The 18,106-nt window shown below is 42.8% G+C and overlaps 1 protein-coding gene across 2 annotated transcripts in view; it reads left to right on the plus strand.

The window, feature by feature from the left end:
- The window catches only part of MYO16 (myosin XVI), a 519,851-nt gene that overhangs the window by 318,161 nt on the left and 183,584 nt on the right, over nt 1-18,106 (plus strand). The window contains exons 18-20 of one of the 2 annotated variants that reach the window (XM_086328670.1): nt 2,063-2,180; nt 2,952-3,023; nt 4,167-4,308. In XM_086328670.1, the coding sequence (XP_086184796.1) occupies nt 2,063-2,180; nt 2,952-3,023; nt 4,167-4,308 (332 nt within the window). Of the gene's footprint in view, nt 1-2,062; nt 2,181-2,951; nt 3,024-4,166; nt 4,309-9,198; nt 9,810-18,106 lie in introns of those variants that run through there. The other variant, XM_086328671.1, reaches the window with a different exon arrangement.

An 18,106-nucleotide genomic window follows, 5' to 3' on the forward strand; every position in this document is an offset into this window, starting at 1 on the left:
GCTCCCCTGTCCATGGGATTCTCCAGGCAAGAATCCTGGAGTGGGTGGCCATTTCCTCTTCCAGGGGATCTTCCCGACCCAGAGAGCGAACCTGTGTCTCCTGCATTGGCAGGCAGATTCTTTACCACTGAGCCACCAAGACCTCGGAAATTCCCACAAATCTCCTTTTCCTATGCATCATCTCTGTGTCCCCGACATTCAGTATGGGGTCACTTTAAATGACAGCTAATTCCTCATTAGCAATCAACATAAGACTGCATGGGTAACTGGTATGCCTGTAGTTCATGAGCCAAGATTTAGTGACAGATTTAGTTTTTTTTTCTTAAACTCAGTATACATTGATCGATTTGGGTCCCTGTCTTTCCCCTCGGCTCATGGGGCAGCAAGGGGTGGAAGGAGTTGCAGGGCGACAGCAAGGGAGGGGTAGGAGGTGGGGGCTCCCCCTCAGTGGATGGTCCACGCCAGCCTCACTGCACTCAGGGACTGGAATCCTAGGAGCGAGCGACTGTATGGCGTTTTGCTCTCTGCTGCTCTTCTGTCCATCTCCAATCAGGGAGTGGAATCCTAGGAGGGAGCGACCGTGTGGCGTTTTGCTCTCTGCTGCTCTCTCTGTCCATCTCCAATCAGGGACTGGAATCCTAGGAGCGAGCGGCCGTGTGGCGTTTGCTCTCTGCTGCTCTCTCTGTGCATCCCCCTGTTTCTCTCTTTCCCGAACTCCTGCCACTCGCACTCTTCAGTCTTTGCATTTGCTACTTTTTTTTTTTTTGCTGTTGTTACTTCTTTTCCCTTCCTCCATTTATGTCTGCAATCTCTACTCACTTACAGGAAACTGAGATAGAGAGGCGGGTAAGGAATCATTCCACCAAGTATCAGCTCGTTGGAAACGGGGCTGTAGAAACCCATGACTGATCTTCAAAGGCAGGGCACACAGAATATGTCCTCCACATAAGGGGCCAAACAGGGCATTTAACAAGCTTTTTGGTTAAAGAAATTCATGCGATTAAGCCAAGACCGAAAAGTGATCGTCTTGATCCTCAGGTATGACTGAGATGGTGACAGTTTTAGTCCATCAGCAGGAAAAGATCAAGTTAGACTGGGAGGAAGGTACTTCTGGGCTGGCAAGACCCTTGAGTCAGAACTCGTGAGTGTGGTTCCGGGAGATCTGACCATGAAGGTGATCCTCCATCACCAGCAAGATGACAGGGGGCTTGCTCACCGCATTGCTGTCAATGCCTTGACAGCAGCCACCGCCCCCTGCTCGCAGAGCAGCTTGTTAGTATCCCCACACCGTCACTCACCTTCGGGCTGCTTTTCACCGTTCTGTCTCCATCACGGTACGGAACCACAAGAACCTTGATGACGGAACAAAGTCTTCATGTCTGTGTCCAGGAGTGTGTCTCTTTTGGAGCACTGGGAACTTTAATGAGGAGTTACTGGATTTATTTAAAAACGGGAGAGGGAGCTGTCGACTGGATTTATTTAAAAAACAGGAGAGGGAGATGTTGGGTAGCTTAAGGAGCTTGGAAAAGGTTATTCAGACAGGCACAGATCAATAAAATCTGAGGCCCTAATTTGTGATTTGGAGGCTACCAAAAGCATGTCTAAGTAACGCTGAAGTCAGAGAGGATTATAACTGAAAATGGCACATTATCCTTCTCAATGACCTCATTTTAAAGCTGTTAATAATAAAACTACTTGTCCTGAAAGCTGGAAGTTCAGCACAAAATTCACGGATGGCACAGGGACCACACTGTGCAAATGAGCAAATGAGAATTGTTCTTAGAAAAAAACTCTCTCCGGCAGGAGCTTTTCCTGCCCGAAGTACCAATTAGGAATCCGGGAATTATTGGGAATTTTTAAGGCTAACATTGCTTGCCCTAAATGGGGCATGCCCATTTTCACCATTGATCGGTGGTTCCCTTATGGGACATTCTGAGTCGGAAAAAAATCACAGCCGCGCATCATTTTGTTTAACCTACTTGGAGGTTTTCCAAAGGATCGGTCTCTGCATCTTTTCTTCCTAAGCAACGCCCTTTATCTTCTCTGTTGGTCACCCGCGTAGGAGGTGGAGAACCTGTGCGTGATTCTGGCAGCCGTATTGCACCTCGGCGACGTTGGCTTCACCGCTGTCTCCGAGGCCGACTCCGCGCTGGTGTCTGACCTCCAGCTCCTGGAACAAGGTCAGTGGAACTCATGGACCGTCGATGCCTTGACGTGCAGTTCTCCAGGCTGGCCAGTAGATGGAGACACAGTACAGAAAAGTCAGGGGGCTCACCCCACTTTCTGCCAGAGTGGGATTCAGGGAGGGTGGTGGGGAAAACAAGCCAAGATCCGCTTTCTTCTTTTGTCTTTCTGGTCGTGTGAATTAATAAGATGCACGTTGATGTCCCCACGCTGCCCGCCTGAGTAACAGTGTTGCTGCTCTGGCACGTAATAGGGCTTATTTATATCGTTCTGAGTTTTCTCCACCCCACCCCTCTACCCTGTATATTTGGAGGGCATGTTATTAACTAAACATTTAAACAGAACATAATTACTTCCCTTTAAAGATCTTGCCAAAAACCTCTCTCCTTTGAAGTGGCCTTGTTAGTCACTCCCAGCTTTTTTTTCAAAGTAACCTTAACAGACAATGATGGTTGTGGTAACTACTGGTATCTTTACCCCATATCTAAGTGATTTAGCCAGAAATTGGGGAAAAAAGCATCCCGGGCCGTTAGTAAGGGTGAGGAGGGGGAAACTCCTGCAGCAGCTTAATGCCGGAGCCCCAGGAGCTCTTCGACGTTTTAATCAAGCCGTTTCTCTAGTTGAATTTGCCAATTTCAGTGGTAGCTCCGTTTCTTTGAGACACACATATTCGAATGGGTCTGTACACACTTCCCAACTATAAAACGCCATGTTCTCGCTGTCAACATGTGTGCAACTTGATGCTTTCCTCACCGCTTTAATTTCAGTGGCTGGAATGCTACAGGTATCTCCGGATGAGCTGGCATCTGCTTTAACCACCGACATCCAGTATTTTAAGGGTAAGGTTTCCTGTACTTTGCCTTCCACCTTTGTGAACTTTTGAGAGACCATTCTGATGAGCTGCATTTTTATAGGTAATGGGGCATTTTAGACATAAAGTCATCAACCCAAGAGGATTTGTGCAATTAAAACATCGGCTGTGGCTGTGGCCGTGGTAGCAGCCTGCCCTCCTCCTTGGCGAGCACCGTTTTCCCTCTGCTTCATCAGACAGAACAAGAGCTGCTGCCTCCTGGGCACTTGTGAACTGAAGGGAGCTGTAGCGGGTGCTATAAGCACTGGATTTTTTAGTTGGCACACATTGCTAAGGCATGGATTTAATTCTTTCCATTTTCAGTTCAGTTGCTCATTTGTGTCCGACTCTTTGCAGCCCCATGGACTGCAGCACACCCGGCCTCCCTGTCCATCACCAACTCCCCGAGCTTGCTCAAACTCATGTCCATCCAGTCAGTGATGCCATCCAACCATCCCCTCCTCTTTCCACTTTAGTGAATGAGAAAACTAAGATTCAAAGAGGCTAGATAAACTTGAGCATCAAATCACTCGTAAATGGCATGCTGGGAATTAGACTCTGACGCCATTCAACTCATGGGCTTCCCAAGTAGCTCAATAGTAAAGAACCTGCCTGCCAATGCGGGAGACATAAGAGATGCAGATTCGATCCCTGGGTTGGGAAGATCCCCTAGAGAAGGAAATGGCAGCCCACTCCAGCGTTCTTGCCTGGGAAATCCCATGGACGAGGAGCCTGGCGGGCTACAGTCCGTGGGGTCACAGGTAGACAGTCGGGCGTGACTTGACGAGTGGACACTCCCGAGGTCATCTCTGCGGTGTGGGTCTGCACTCAGTGTGCACAGAGGGACTTCCCCAAACGTCCTTCCCTCACTCACTGTAGCTCATTGCCTCACCAGCCTGCCTCTGGATTGTGGTTTTGAGGGCTCCTCCTCCGTTGGCTTATTTTTTTTTTCTCAAAATCACCGATATGTATTTTTGTAATAACTGGCAGGGGCTGCATTTGTCAGAGTCACAGCATGTTGGTAGCGTCTTCTGATGTGCGCAGATGTGGAGGGATAAACAGCCCAGCTCTGTTGGCTTCTGAACGAGGAACAGCCTCGTGCTCACTTACTCTCCCCTCCTCGCTCTCCCAGGAGAGGTGACTACACGGCGGCACACCGTGGCGATGGCTGAGTTTTACCGGGATCTTCTGGCCAAGTCCCTGTACAGTCGTCTGTTCAGCTTTCTGGTGAATGCGGTGAACTGTCGCCTCCGCGGTGACGAGGAGCCCAGCAGGTGGGTGTGATGGACGCCTCTCACGCGTCCTTCCCGCCAGGGCGATTCAGCCAGGCTTGCTCTTAAAGATACTTCCTAGTCCAGTGTCACTAAAACATTTCATTTTAGTGAGGTGATTCTACTTTCAGGATTTCAGAGACTATTTTTTTAAGGGATTTGAGCCCCCCACCCACTCCCCTAGGTGAATTAATCAGTCATGTCTTGTGCATAGAGATGCAAATGCCTTCTCTCTGGGCTGAAGCCATACGCGGCCTTTTGAGCACCCAGAAGTATGAAGAAACGTGTACATCTGGGGCGAGGACAGTTTGAGCATATCTGCAGCCCTGCCGCTGTTGAGACGCCCCTGTCTCTCTAGACCCGATGGGATGCCGTGTTTCAGCTCGGTCATCCCTCCTGTTTCCTTCCTTTTTGGGGGGTTATTTGATGAAGCGTCTCTATGGTAACCACGTTGACTCCTGGCCTCGGTCATCTTTAAGCAGCAGCTTTTCGGGGCTGTTTGATCATCTAAAAACGACAGATCCCCTCGGCACCTTGTCGATGGAAGGCTTTGTCAGTATTCTCATCACTAATGATGACCTTGGGCAGGGCAGGCCCCTGGAAGCGAAATCACGTCCAGGAGTCTTTACACGTCTGCTGGTCTTTGAACGCCGCGTCCTGAGGGTTTCTTTGTTGTCCATACAGACTTCACCAAACTCCTGAGAGCCGCTCCTTTTAGAGGGTCCCCGGAAAACATTAGCACAGCCCTGTATTATCAGGAAAGTTCTTAAACACACGCAGACATCTCAGAAGATTCCAAGGACAAAGGCATACTAAAATTCTCACTAAAATATACATGTAAAAAAAACACCCAGAGCATTGATCGGCATGTTCCATATATGGTCTGTGACTTGAGGGTCACTGTAGTGTTACCTGCATTTAAGCAGATAATCCGTAATCTTGGATGTGGTGAGGACTCTGGATTTTGTCATTATTTCTTGCTACCAGTTACTTTGTGATTTCCCTTTAAATATGAAGACGATTCACAGGATAATACAAGTAGGCTAAGACAACCAAATGTGTCTTGTATGCAATTGTTGGCTGTTCTGCTGAAGCTGACATTGAAACCCTTAATGTATTTAAGTCCCACTGCAGGTAAGAACTTTTGGAGAAGGCAATTGCACCCCACTCCAATACTCTTGCCTGGAAAATCCCACGGACGGAGGAGCCTGGTGGGCTGCAGTCCATGGGGTCGCTAAGAGTCAGACACGACTGAGCGACTTCACTTTCACTTTTCACTTTCATGCATTGGAGAAGGAAATGGCAACCCACTCCAGTGTTCTTGCCTGGAGAATCCCAGAGATGGGGGAGCCTGGTGGGCTGCCGTCTATGGGGTCGCACAGAGTCGGACACGACTGAAATGACTTAGCAGCAGGTAAGAACTTTTAGGAAATTTCCATTTGCCATTTAAATCTTATAGAGACTTAGATTATACAGTTGGAAAAACTGACACAAAGTCTGGATTTTTGACTGCACACATAGGAAAACACAAACCTTGGAAAACACTTTATTTGCCTTTCCGTGGGAGCACGGCTACTGTGTCAGTGTGTGGGTTTATGATGTAAGTCTTAGCTCTGTGTTTATTTACTAAGTGAATGCATAGGGACAGGGATTATTGGAAAATTAGAGATAAATTAGTGTATCAGAAGTTTGACTTCTAAAAGACAGTGTTCTCATTTCAGTCATAACTCCCCTTTTTTTTCTTCTCTGTTTCTCCCATGACTCACCCAAACCTGAGTTTCAATACAAATATAATGCATAGAAAGGTTGTATTTGCAGTATTTTTAATTTGTTGAAGTTCATGGAAAGCTTATAGATTTACAGAACCATTTCCTAAGCCACAGAGAAGTCTCAAAACTTGGATAAACTTGGGATAGACTTATTGTTCATGAGTCCTCAACTTGCTAAAAATGTTGTAATTATGTCAGAAAATCTGTATTATCTATATATATCTGTATCTCCCTGTGGTTAACATTGGCAGGCACGCTTTATATTAATAGGACATATTTATCACAGTATATAATTTTTGTAAAATATGCGAGAATAAATATAAATAAGATGTACTCTAACAGGTTGTAAAGGGAAAATAAGTGACATTTAAGTAGATGACATGTTTGTTCCTAGAACGCTGAGTTCATTTTCTGGATCATAGTAGAGTAGGCACAGTATTATAAGGCTATACGTTTAAAAAATTTTACTTTTTCTACCTCGGTTCCAAACAGGTTTATTATCCTTGTGATTATGAAATGAGATACAGATTCTTCCTAAGGTATAATGGACAATAATAACTTGAAAATATTCAAATGATAACACATTTTTGCATCTCTCATAACTGGACCTATTTCCCAATCTCTGCATTTCATATCCAGGGTTGAATTACCAGTGTTAGACTTTAAGTTTTTTTGTTTTTTCCCTGCACCGACATCGTCAGCAGAGTTTTGGTATTAACATGCCTACTGTAGAGGCACCTGTAAGTTAGAGGGTCTTGGGGAGGCAGAGAAGGTGTGGAAACTTTGGGAAATTTCTTCAGATATAGAAACCTCTAGTTTATTTTTACTCATTTTCACCATGAGTTCTGAATAAAGTGGTTTATATATACGGGGACACCTGAGGAATATAACCTGTGGAACAGCCCCCACTTTTTACCGTAGAAGTACCTTAACAGTAAGTATTGATAGATGGAAGGTTATAAGTAGGTGATGTTTTGGAGATAACTCAGTAGAGGAGCAATGAAGACATGCTCCATTCACTCATTCATTTATTCCTTTATATCTGCATGATCTGGAACCCACATTTTTGGAGAGCACAATTTGGCATGCAGATTATAAGACAGTAAATAAACTGAGTTTCAAGCATACATATGGAGACTTTTTTGTTTGTCACTGAGCCTTTGAAGTCTTAAAAATGCTTATATTACATTCTTTTGATATTTTATTTGAGCTAAACATAAACATGTAAGTATTTATGATTAATTACTTCAGTGAATTATAGAAAATTCGGAGAGCTCTCCAAATGTCGCCAGATACCAAACCCTCCAGTTCACTCTGACCCATTTCCATCCTGAGTTCTCGTGTCTCCAAGCCGGCCCCTCTGGTCAGCGCCTGGTGCTGAGAACTCTGCTTGGTTTCAAGCATCTGCTGCTGCTAAGTCGCTTCAGTGGTGTCCGACTCTGTGCAACCCCAGAGACAGCAGCCCGCCAGGCTCCCCCGTCCCTGGGATTCTCCAGGCAAGAACACTGGAGTGGGTTGCCATTTCCTTCTCCAATGCATGAAAGTGAAAAGTGGAAGTGAAGGCGCTCAGTCGTGTCCCACTCTTAGCGACCCCATGGACTGCAGCCCACCAGGCTCCTCCGTCCATGGGATTCTCCAGGCAAGAGTACTGGACTGGGTTGCCATTGCCTTCTCCCTTTCAAGGATCACCCGAGGATAAGAGAGATGGACACACAGCTGTCAGCACAGTGCTGGACACAGCAGGGTGGTTCCACAGCAGCATCTCGGTGGCCGTGGCTGGAAAGAAGCTTTCCTAGTTCATCCGTGGTGATGTGGAGCTTGGGAAAAACAGGCAAATGGAGGGCATGGTGGAAACCCTAGGTGTAGTCCAGACTCCTTGTTTTGTGTGGATTCTGTAATCTTGCTTGTTTGGAGAATAGCAAATAAAGGAAATAATTTAAGAATAGGGATGTTGCTGCTCAGGGAGATCACCTGGAGGAGGGCACAGCAACCATGCCCCCTCCAGTGTTCTTGCCTGGAGAATCCCAGGGACAGAGGAGCCTGGCGGGCTGCAGTCCAGGGGGTTGCAAAGATTCGGACACGACTGAGCGACTGAACTTCAGTAACAAATCGAAATGCATGCAGCGAATGTGCGCTCGTGAGATTGTAGCAAGCAGTTTAAGTTTCATATTCAGAAAAATGGCACTTCTTCATAGGTGAGACTTGTTTATCTTTCCTAGACGCAGCAGGTGTTTCAAATGGGGAAAGAGTAGTGGAAAGAGTAGTGTGGCTACTCCTGTGCACCACTGGGATCTGAGGCGTGACTGTTGGCTGAGTTTAGAGGAAGCAGCGATGTTGGGTTACCTCTGATCAGTACCCACACCCCTCCGCTCCTTCCCTTCTCTCCTGACACGTCTGTGACACATTTGCAGAGCATTACCTGGGGTCCAGAGCGCAGTTTGTGGGCTTTGATTGTTGGAAAAATAAAGTCCATGAGGCTTAGTAATCACGGCATTTCCCACTTGGTAGGGGCTCCTTGAGGAAAAAGTCATGTAGTATCCTTGCATGGACAGGCGAGTGAGTAGACAGAAACTGGCCACGTGGTGGAGGAAGCACTGGACGAGGGGGAAACTTGGGATCTCTGAGATGCCAACCCTGTGAGCACTGGGAGACAGGTGGCTGGTCAAATTGGGATGAAGGCTCCGGGCTTGAAATATCAAAGTGATCCTGCTTCTCATCGGGAGGCAGGGGTCACCATTCCAGGAACTGTCCAGAGGCCTTGTCCTTCGATCTGTAGATTTAGATTGATCCTGGAGAGAGAAGACACAGGAAGAAGTATAGAATAGGTATACCCGTGAGAAAAGCTGGACTATTTTAAACAGAGATTGAAGTTATTTTATTTGTTTTTTTGTTTGTTTTGTTTTAAAATCCACACATCAATGCAGTGATTTAATTCTTGAAATTATCAGGAGGATATTTTTGGTATCTTATCCCATTTCTAAATTCATTGTTGTTGTTCAGTCACTAAGTCATGTTCAACTCTGTGATCCCATGAGCTGCAGCACACCAGGCTTCCCTGTCCTTCACTATCTCCTGGAGTTTGCTGAAACTCATGTCCATCGAGTCGGTGATGCCATGCAACCACGTCTTACTCTGTCGTCCCTTTCTCCTCTTGTCCTCATTCTTTCCCTGCAACACAGTCTTTTCCAGTGGCTCAGCAGGCAAAGAACCTGCCTGCAGTGCAGGAGACTCGGGAGATGTGGGTTCAATCCCTGAGTCAGGAAGGTCCCCTGGAGAAGGGAATGGCAACCCACTTCAGTATCCTGGCCTGGAGAATCCCATGGACAAAGGAGCCTGGAGAGCTACAGTCCACAGGGTCGCAGAGTTGGATGAGACTGAGCGACTCACACTTTCACTTCTAAATTCATATGTTTTAATTTATAAGAAAGTGATTTTGTAAGTCAGCATGGAATGCCCTGGGTCTCCAGAGAGATTTGCATCATTGCATTGCCACAAGGCACATGTGTTCCCCAGCAGTCCTGGTGAGTCATTGTAAAGGATGGTGATGTTAACAGCGGGTCCTGGCGTCTCACAACCAGCACCTCACTCCCTGGCCTGAGGCGGAAGAGCAGAGGGGCGTGGATTTGCGGTCCTGTCGGGGCATCAGGTGGGCACGGTCCTCTCCAGCATCTGACAACATGAGATGCATCGGAATGCATGCAGCGGATCTGCGCTCGTGAGATTGTAGCAAGCAGTGTAAGTTTCATACTCAGAAAAATGGCACTTCTTCACCGGTGAGACTTGTTTATCTTTCCTAGAGGCAGCAGGTGTTTCAAATGGGGAAAGAGTGAGGATAGCCTTGAAGAACTCTAAAGGCTGGTTTAAAAACAACCCAGCTCAGGATTTGAGATCCTATGTAGCTGCTCTGAAGATTGCCCCCCTGAACTGGAGTGGAAGCAGAGTTTTACCTTCACGCTCTGAGATGAAGACAAGGTGAATTCACTGGGCTAAGTGGATTTATGGCTCAAGTTTTCATTTGGGAATTTTTCTTAGCTTTGTTCTGCTGAGAACTCCTTGTGTGTAGTATTACACACAAGTAATTCATAACAAGTTATGAATAGTCAGTGGTGTATATACACATTGGTTGAATTTCCAAGGATTTTTAAACAGAATTGACTGTTTTGCTGTATATTATATTGAAATGATATAATATACATGATATGATATAATGAATCTTCTTTATGATTTCCATTTTTTTCTCATTGATGCAACCAGATAGCACTTAATGTACTTATGAAATGTTATAGTATATTTAGACTTTATTTAAGGTCAAAGTCCAGTTTGAGAATCTGATGAATGGAATAAATGCACAATTTTACATATAATTTTGGGGGACTCTCCTCTCAAAAAAAACAAAAACATAAACAACAATGTCACTGGACTGTATTAACTTCTTAATGTGTTGATTAAATAACTTAATAAATTCTGAGATAGTACCGCCAATCTGGTTCATAGTCTCCTGCTAGTTTTTGAGGATTTTTAAGTCAAATAATTTGTTTGTAATGATTTTGTTGTTGACTTTCTTTTTAATTAGAAAATTGACTTTGTAGTTTTAGATATAATCTGTGATTGTTAAAAACATACACTGAGATACCCCCTGATAGATGTGATTTTTACTACACTAATATGGGGGTAAGAATGTTAATCTTTTTAAGATTATTTTCAGTAGATTAGATTTGCAGCTATAACTGAGGATTTGTCAAGGATCTCATCCATCAGGGACAGGAAGTCAGCGTCTTAGTTTATGCAATTCTCGGGGCCTGGGGATGGAGCCCTGTCCTCTGCATTGCAGACAAACCATGAGAAACGTCTTCTAGATTCTAGTCCGTGCCCATACTGCTAGCATACGTCACCTGTAAATGTTAATGCTGTACCTAGAGTCTTAGGACAGTTTCCAAATTCTGTCTACAGGTTGTTTTAGCTTTTTGTGCAGCTGGATTTGTCATGCTTCCTGCACCATCTCCTCCTGTTTCCCAGGATGCAAATGTCTAAAAATTCAAATCAGGTGTGTGTGGCGGGGGGCGGTTATTTTTTTTCTTAAGTTGTTTAAACAAAAGATTTTTTAAATAAATGTCTATGAAATGGCAACCCACTCCAGTACTCTTGCCTGGAAAATCCCATGGACAGAGGAGCCTGGTAGGCTACAGTCCATGGGGTTGCAAAGAGTTGGACACAACTGAGCAACTTCACTTTACCTGACTTTTTAAAAGGACTAGAATGTAGCCATCAAGAGTTACAGATGGTTCCTACAAAAGTATCATTTGTTTCTTCTTTTGCAAGGAAGTCAGTTTGGTCAGGTTACTTCTTTGAGTTTAAAATTTGAAGATTAATCTCTTCCAGTGGCCACATCCACTGGTTACATCCCAGGCAACTGTAATCGCTCATTATTGGGACTTGAAACTCTCCAAAGGGCCTCAGAGCATCCGCACGCCTGTCCTGCCCTGCCTCCTCAGAGATGGTCACCTTGGTCTTAGCCGAGGATCTGACATCATTCTCTCCAACAGGAAGTGTTAAGGTGGGCAGTGTTTCCTCTTTCCTGAGTCAGAGGTTGCAGAAAAATTTTATTGAAAAGAAGCAACACACTTTGTCAGATATCTGCTTGCTCCCTCCCCGCCCCCTGCCCCGTGCCTGCCAAATCTGTAATGGAATTCGTGTAACTGTCACCTCCCTCCAGGCTTAAATACTTTTCCTCTTTGAGACCATCCACTAGCTGATCTGTATTAATTCTCAGTAGTTCAGGACAGGGCTTGGCAGGGCTGTGTGACCACTGAGAAGCAGAGGAATATCAAAATTAAATACTTTAACCACACACATCTGTCCCATTATACTCAAGGAATCTCAGTGAGGAAGAATTTTTAATGCTCACTCCAGTATTCTTGCTGGAGAATTTCATGGACGGAGGAGCCTGGTGGGCTACAGACCATGGGGTTGCAAAGAGTCGGACACGACTAAAGCGATTTGGCATGCACACACACAGAATTTTTAAATTAATTAATTTTAATTGGAGGCTAATTTCTTTACAGTATGTGGTGGTTTTTGCCATATATCGATGTGAATCACCCACAGGTGCACACGCACACAGGATTTTTGAGACCAAAATAAATTAACTATCTAATTGATAAACTGGGTGATGAGAAAATGAAGTAAGGAGAACAACGTCTAGAAATTAAATACTTTTCACCGTTATTTTGATAACAAAATTGGAAATTAATTTCCACCAGGAAACGTCTGATCCTTTTGATATATTTAACACCACTTGTGAATCCTGAGTATATCTCATTCTCTGTTTCTCTCGTGTTTACCTGTCCTCATTTCAGACACGCAAGTACAAAGCAAAACCTGCAGCTGAAGCAGAGACTGAATGTGTAAATAAATCTGATTCAGACTCGAGTATCTACTTATTAGTTTTATCTTTCCCTCTTAGAACTTTGTTAAAATGATTATAAAGATTTAAGTTCTCTGATGGATATTGCACATCCAGAAGAAAGATAATCTGAAAATTTATACCAACACTTGTAAGTAATTAAGAGTTGGTAAAATGATGTTTTGTACACTGCCTTGTTAATTATGATGTAAAACACTTCTTAATAAATGAATTTATACTGTTAACTCCCAGATGCCTCATAGAAATACTAAAATACCTGCTGTGCCTTTGTGAGAAAAGGAAAATAGGCTTTTGATTTTTTTCCCCATTTAGCATGTAATACCTTCCTTCATTAAGTGTATTTGGGGGAGGTGAAAGATTATAATCAGGAAGAGCCTTACCTATTATCTCATATGATTAACATTTGCCACTTCTGCTTCAGAATTTTTTAACACAAAAGAAATAGAAAATTGCAGCTAAAAGCTGAAGTTACTTTTGTTTATCCTGCATAAATCCATCCTTCTCCTTCCTGCTCAAACACAGGAAGTCTGTGTCATCGATTCTGTGTAAATGTCCCACAGTTTTAAAAATTCATCTGGATGTTGGTGTTTCATAATAAGTGTGTAACATCATGAGTCATCAAGAAGTAAGGAAATGCTCTCATACAGTACACTTTATGCTGTGCTCCCCTTTTTAACCCCACATGGCTTTTGAGGTTTAACTACATTGATACTAATGAGCTAATTCATTCTTTGGTTCTGCTGCTTGAATTCCCTGCAGAGAAACCACAGTGCCCACATTTGCTTGCATTTACATGGACACTTAGGTCTCCTTTCCTTCTCAGTCACAATGTCGCACCCTGAGAATCTGTTTAGAGTTTTCGCTGGGGTATATATTTAGTAGCAGAATTATGGGGAGAGTATTAACCTGCATTTCTCTGACTACCAGTGAGGTTTTACACGAAAAGCAGGTTCTGCGCTGCCCCCGTGGTGACGCGCTCGTACAGGCGTGGTGGTCTTTGTTCAGGGATTTACAGTGACCTGACTTAGGCACTTAGCATAGTCATTCTTTTCCTACTTCAAGGTCATCTTACATTTTCCCCCCAAACTTTAAGATTTTCCATACATCAGGAATTTATTTTTGTTTATATGAGAAACTGATTTAATGTTATGTTTTAGATGGATATTCAATTATCCCTATCTCACTTATTAGAAATACTTTTTTACCCCCTCCTGATTTTTAATCTATTTGACTTAAACTGTATCAGTAATATATTGTTTTAATAAGTAAGTTCTCACAATATGTTCTTATTTTTCTTATTTATTTTGGTTATCTCTGGATCTCTATTTTTGCATATGAATTTTATAGTCATTTTGATTCAGTCCATTAAAAGATTCATTTGGGATTTTGTGGAGAAATATATTTATAGATTAATATGGAGAGAAATGCCCTTTTTAGACTGTTGATTCTTTGTTTTCATAAATATGAAATATATATATTTTCTTATATATTTCTTCATACATTCTGTAATTTCTTAAATATGTTTGTGTTTTTTCTATCAATTTCTTGCACATTTTTATTTCATTCTTTTCTAATTACTTTGTACTTTCTGTTGCTATGATGAATGCTCTTTCTCTATTATATTTTAATTTGTTTATTGGGATACTCAATCTTGAGTTTCATATGTTGATCTTATATCTAGAAACCCTGCTGACTTTATTAGTTCTAATAATTTTCCAGTGGAATATCTTCATGAAAATGATCATAGTGATCTTGTCTTCTTTGTCTTTTTCGTCGTTCTGTTTATTCTTATTTTATTGCATTGGCCAGCACTCCCAGTACAGTGTTAAAAATTTCTGGTGATAGTAGACTATTCTTGTCTTGTGTCCAAATTAATGTAATACCTCTAAACATTTGTCAGTGAGTAATCTGTTTAGGTAGGAGAAGGCAATGGCACCCCACCCCAGTACTCTCGCCTGGAAAATCCCGTGGACGGAGGAGCCTGGTGGGATGCAGTTCATGGGGTCGATAAGAGTCGGACATGACTGAGCGACTTCACTTTCACTTTTCACTTTCATGCCTTGGAGAAGGAAATGGCAACCCACTCCAGTGTTCTTGCCTGGAGAATCCCAGAGATGGGGGAGCCTGGTAGGCTGCTGTCTATGGGGTGGCACAGAGTCGGACACGACTGAAGTAACTTAGCAGCAAATCTGTTTAGGTAGAGTTCCAGTAGATAATCTTTGCTGAATGTTTTCAACCATAATGGATGCTGTTTTGTTGAATGTTTTTCTTTTATCTATTAAGATTATTTCTCCTTTTTTAGCTTATGTGGCAAATTTTAGTGATGTATATTTTTTTGATGTCGAGTAATTCTTTATTTTCAGGGTAAGTCCTATTTTGGTCATGATGTACTGAATTTGATTCTCTAGTCATTATTTTGGATGTCTGCATTTATTTTCATTAATGAGATAAGATTTTTTTTTAATAGAATCTTTTGATTTTATGTCTATGTTTCTGCTGTTGTTCAGTGGGGAACTTGTGTCTGACTCTTTGTGACCCCATGGATTGCAGCACAGCAGGCTCCTCTATCCTCTATTATCTTCCAGAGTTTGCCAAAATTTATGTTCGTTGAGTCAGTGATGCCATCCCGCCACGTTATCCTCTGCATCTATGTTTAAGGAAGAATTGAGAGCATTCTGTTTTTCTTCTCTTCTAAGATGTTTTAAATGAAAATTATATATGCCTTGAGTGTTCGGTGAAATTCTCCCAAAAAATTTTTGAGGAGATGAAGGGAGAATTGACCTATGAATACTATCTTAAAGTGTGTGGCTCTAATCAGATTAGTTTCTCTCTTTTTAAGGTCATATATATTTTCTAGAAAATGGCCCACTTTAAGATTTTAAGTACATTCACCAACTAAATCACAGTTTTCTTTTGTTTATAATCTTCCAGTCAGTATCTCTTATAATTCTGGTTTGATAGCTTTCGGGCCTGATATTATTTATTTATGCCTTTGCCCCAGTTTCATTGACACGTCTTGCTTAAGTTTGCCTGTATGAATTGTCTTCAAAACTCAATTTCTTTGCCTTGTTGTCCTTCCTCATGTGTATGCTATTTATTTGACTAATCTTTGCAGGTTTATGATACCCTGTTTTGACTCTGAATTTCTCTTTTTTATCTGACTTCCTCACTGAAATGTTTGTTTCATAGTTTCTGCTGATTTTGCTGGCCTGAGTGTATGAAGTATCTCCTGCCTACTTAGTGCATTCCGGGAGATTTGTATGTAGCTCTTTCTTTGTTGTTTAATTCTAAATATTTTGTCTTTATTTTTGTTTCAGAGATTAAATAACAAGCAGTTTGTCAGAAAAATAAATTTGGCATGCCGTGTTTTTCCCTCCTTCATCCAAATTGAGAATTTTTTTTCCCATTAAGTAATGAGATTTCTTTGATTCTTATGGATATGGTAGGAGTGACTTCTATTTCTGCATAGACATTTAAATCATGGTACTTATTGCCATGACAACCAAAACTACACAATTTAGCAAAATATCTAAGACAAAACCTGCTTTCTAAATAATTCTCCTTCTGCTCCATTTCCTTACCAAAACACTCAAATGTATAATGATTTCCTAAAGAGCTATGAACCTTTTCTTTGTAATTGCACTTTTTTTTCATTTTTTTGTGAGATACATTTTTTTAAAAAAATAAAAGGATCCAGAGAAATAAAAAAATGTGAGAGGTTTACCAAAGTTTCATGTATATTGTATTACTCAAAATTTTTTTAAATACTTCGTAATAAATATAAAATGATGGTTAAAAATTACCATCCTTATTATACAAATTACCACATACTATGGACACAATAATGTTTAAATACAAATATTAATCATGATAATATGATAAATTATTTCAATAATAGGTCACTTATCAAACCAACAGAGAGCTGTGTACTTTTCCCTGAGTGCATGTGTTTAGGAGACATGAGGGGAAAAGAGATGATCTTTCAGATCTATGAGACCGTGGCATTTTTAGTATTGAGCACTGGTGCTTTTCCTTTTTGATAATGACTAGTATGTGATTTGCAAATATTATTTGAGGGCCAAATAGATCTAATAATGTATGTAAGAGATTCAGTGATGTATTAGGCAGATAAAAACCCATGAGCCTTCTCCTGTAGCCCTGTCTTGAGCCAAGAGTGCAGAGGCTAAAGCTTGTCTATTTTATGCTGAGGGTGAAACCCATCGCTTTGCTAGCGGTGCCCGCGCTCTTGTTTCATTTCTCGCTGGGGAAATGCGTCTGGCCTCTGCTCCACCCCCGATAACCTGTCCTGCTGGGTAGAGTTAACAGAATCTGTATGCATTCAGCTCCTCCACACCTGTCGTTGGCGCACACTGGCAGCTCTGCCAGAATAAACGATGGCCCAGCGCCGTTCAGAGGCGAGAGCAGGATGCCCCACTCCGGCTCTCGGGGACCCTGCCTCTCCCCAAAGGAAAACCGGGAAGGAAACCTCCCCGCGATTTAAATGGGGTGTGCCTTGTTCTAATATCATTTCCTCATGGAGGAGGATGGGCTTTTCAACAAAAGGACATTTTTAGTTTTCGTCAGCTCCAAGCTTTTAACTTTTCTCTCTTGACACATCGTCTTATTAAAAATACACTTTCCAAACCTGGCTTTTTTCTGGGTGCAGATGTAATAGTAGGTGGTGAGGTGCATTTATTGGAATGCAATAAATTGGAAATAAATAATAAATTGGAAATTACCTATAAACAATAAATTGGAAATTGCCTATAAATGAGCCAGGCTTTGAGCCAGGGATTATTGCAGCTAATGTTGACATTAGCATGTGGAAGGAATTATTGTCTCCTCTCTTCAGATAGGGGCTTCCCAGGTGGCTCAGTAATAAAGAATCCAGCTGCAGTGCAGCGGACTCGGGTTTGATCCCTGGGTCAGGAAGCTCCCCTGGAGTAGGAAATGGCAGCCCGTTGTAGTACTCTTGCCTGAAGAATCCGCTGGACAGAGAAGCCTGGTGGGCTGTAGTCCCTGGGGTCACAGAGGGGCGGACTTGACTGAAGCAGCTGAGCGTGTTCTTCAGATGGTGAACCTGGAGCGCAGAGGGGTTGAGTCACCCAGCTGCGAGGAGTTAGTGGGCTTGGAGTATGAACCCTGCGTGTCAGACTTGAAACCTGAGTTTTCCCAGGAACATCTCCCACATGGAAACGGTCAGAAAATTGAGTTTTTAAAAAAGCATAGTTTTAAAGCTACCTTTAAAAAATGTAAATGGTTTCTTTATTTCCTCCCAAGATGATAATTTAGAGTTAGCGTGCCTGTCCATGGGCGTGTCCCTGAGGATAGCACTGCCCTCTGTCCCTCTGTTCTTTGTATCTGGGTCTCTGTCAGCCAGCAGTGCGCTTTGCAGAACGAGGTGCACTTTTCAAACTACCCGTTTGAAAGGTGAGCAAGCTAATAAGTGAAGTGAAGAAGCGTGGGGCAAAACTGCCCCCGGCTGCTTGCATCTCTGCATCCTTGCCCTGCCCAACCGCTCTGACACTTCTCTCATCAAGAGGTGAGGTCGGTTCTCTCTACCTTGGCGTCTGAGCGGCCCCTGTGTCTTGCTGTAGCCAAGAGAATA

This window comes from Bos grunniens, chromosome 12, assembly GCF_055505025.1.
Source record: "Bos grunniens cultivar Pamir isolate PY7600 chromosome 12, Bosgru_T2T1.0, whole genome shotgun sequence".
Classification (NCBI taxonomy): Eukaryota; Metazoa; Chordata; class Mammalia; order Artiodactyla; family Bovidae; genus Bos; species Bos grunniens.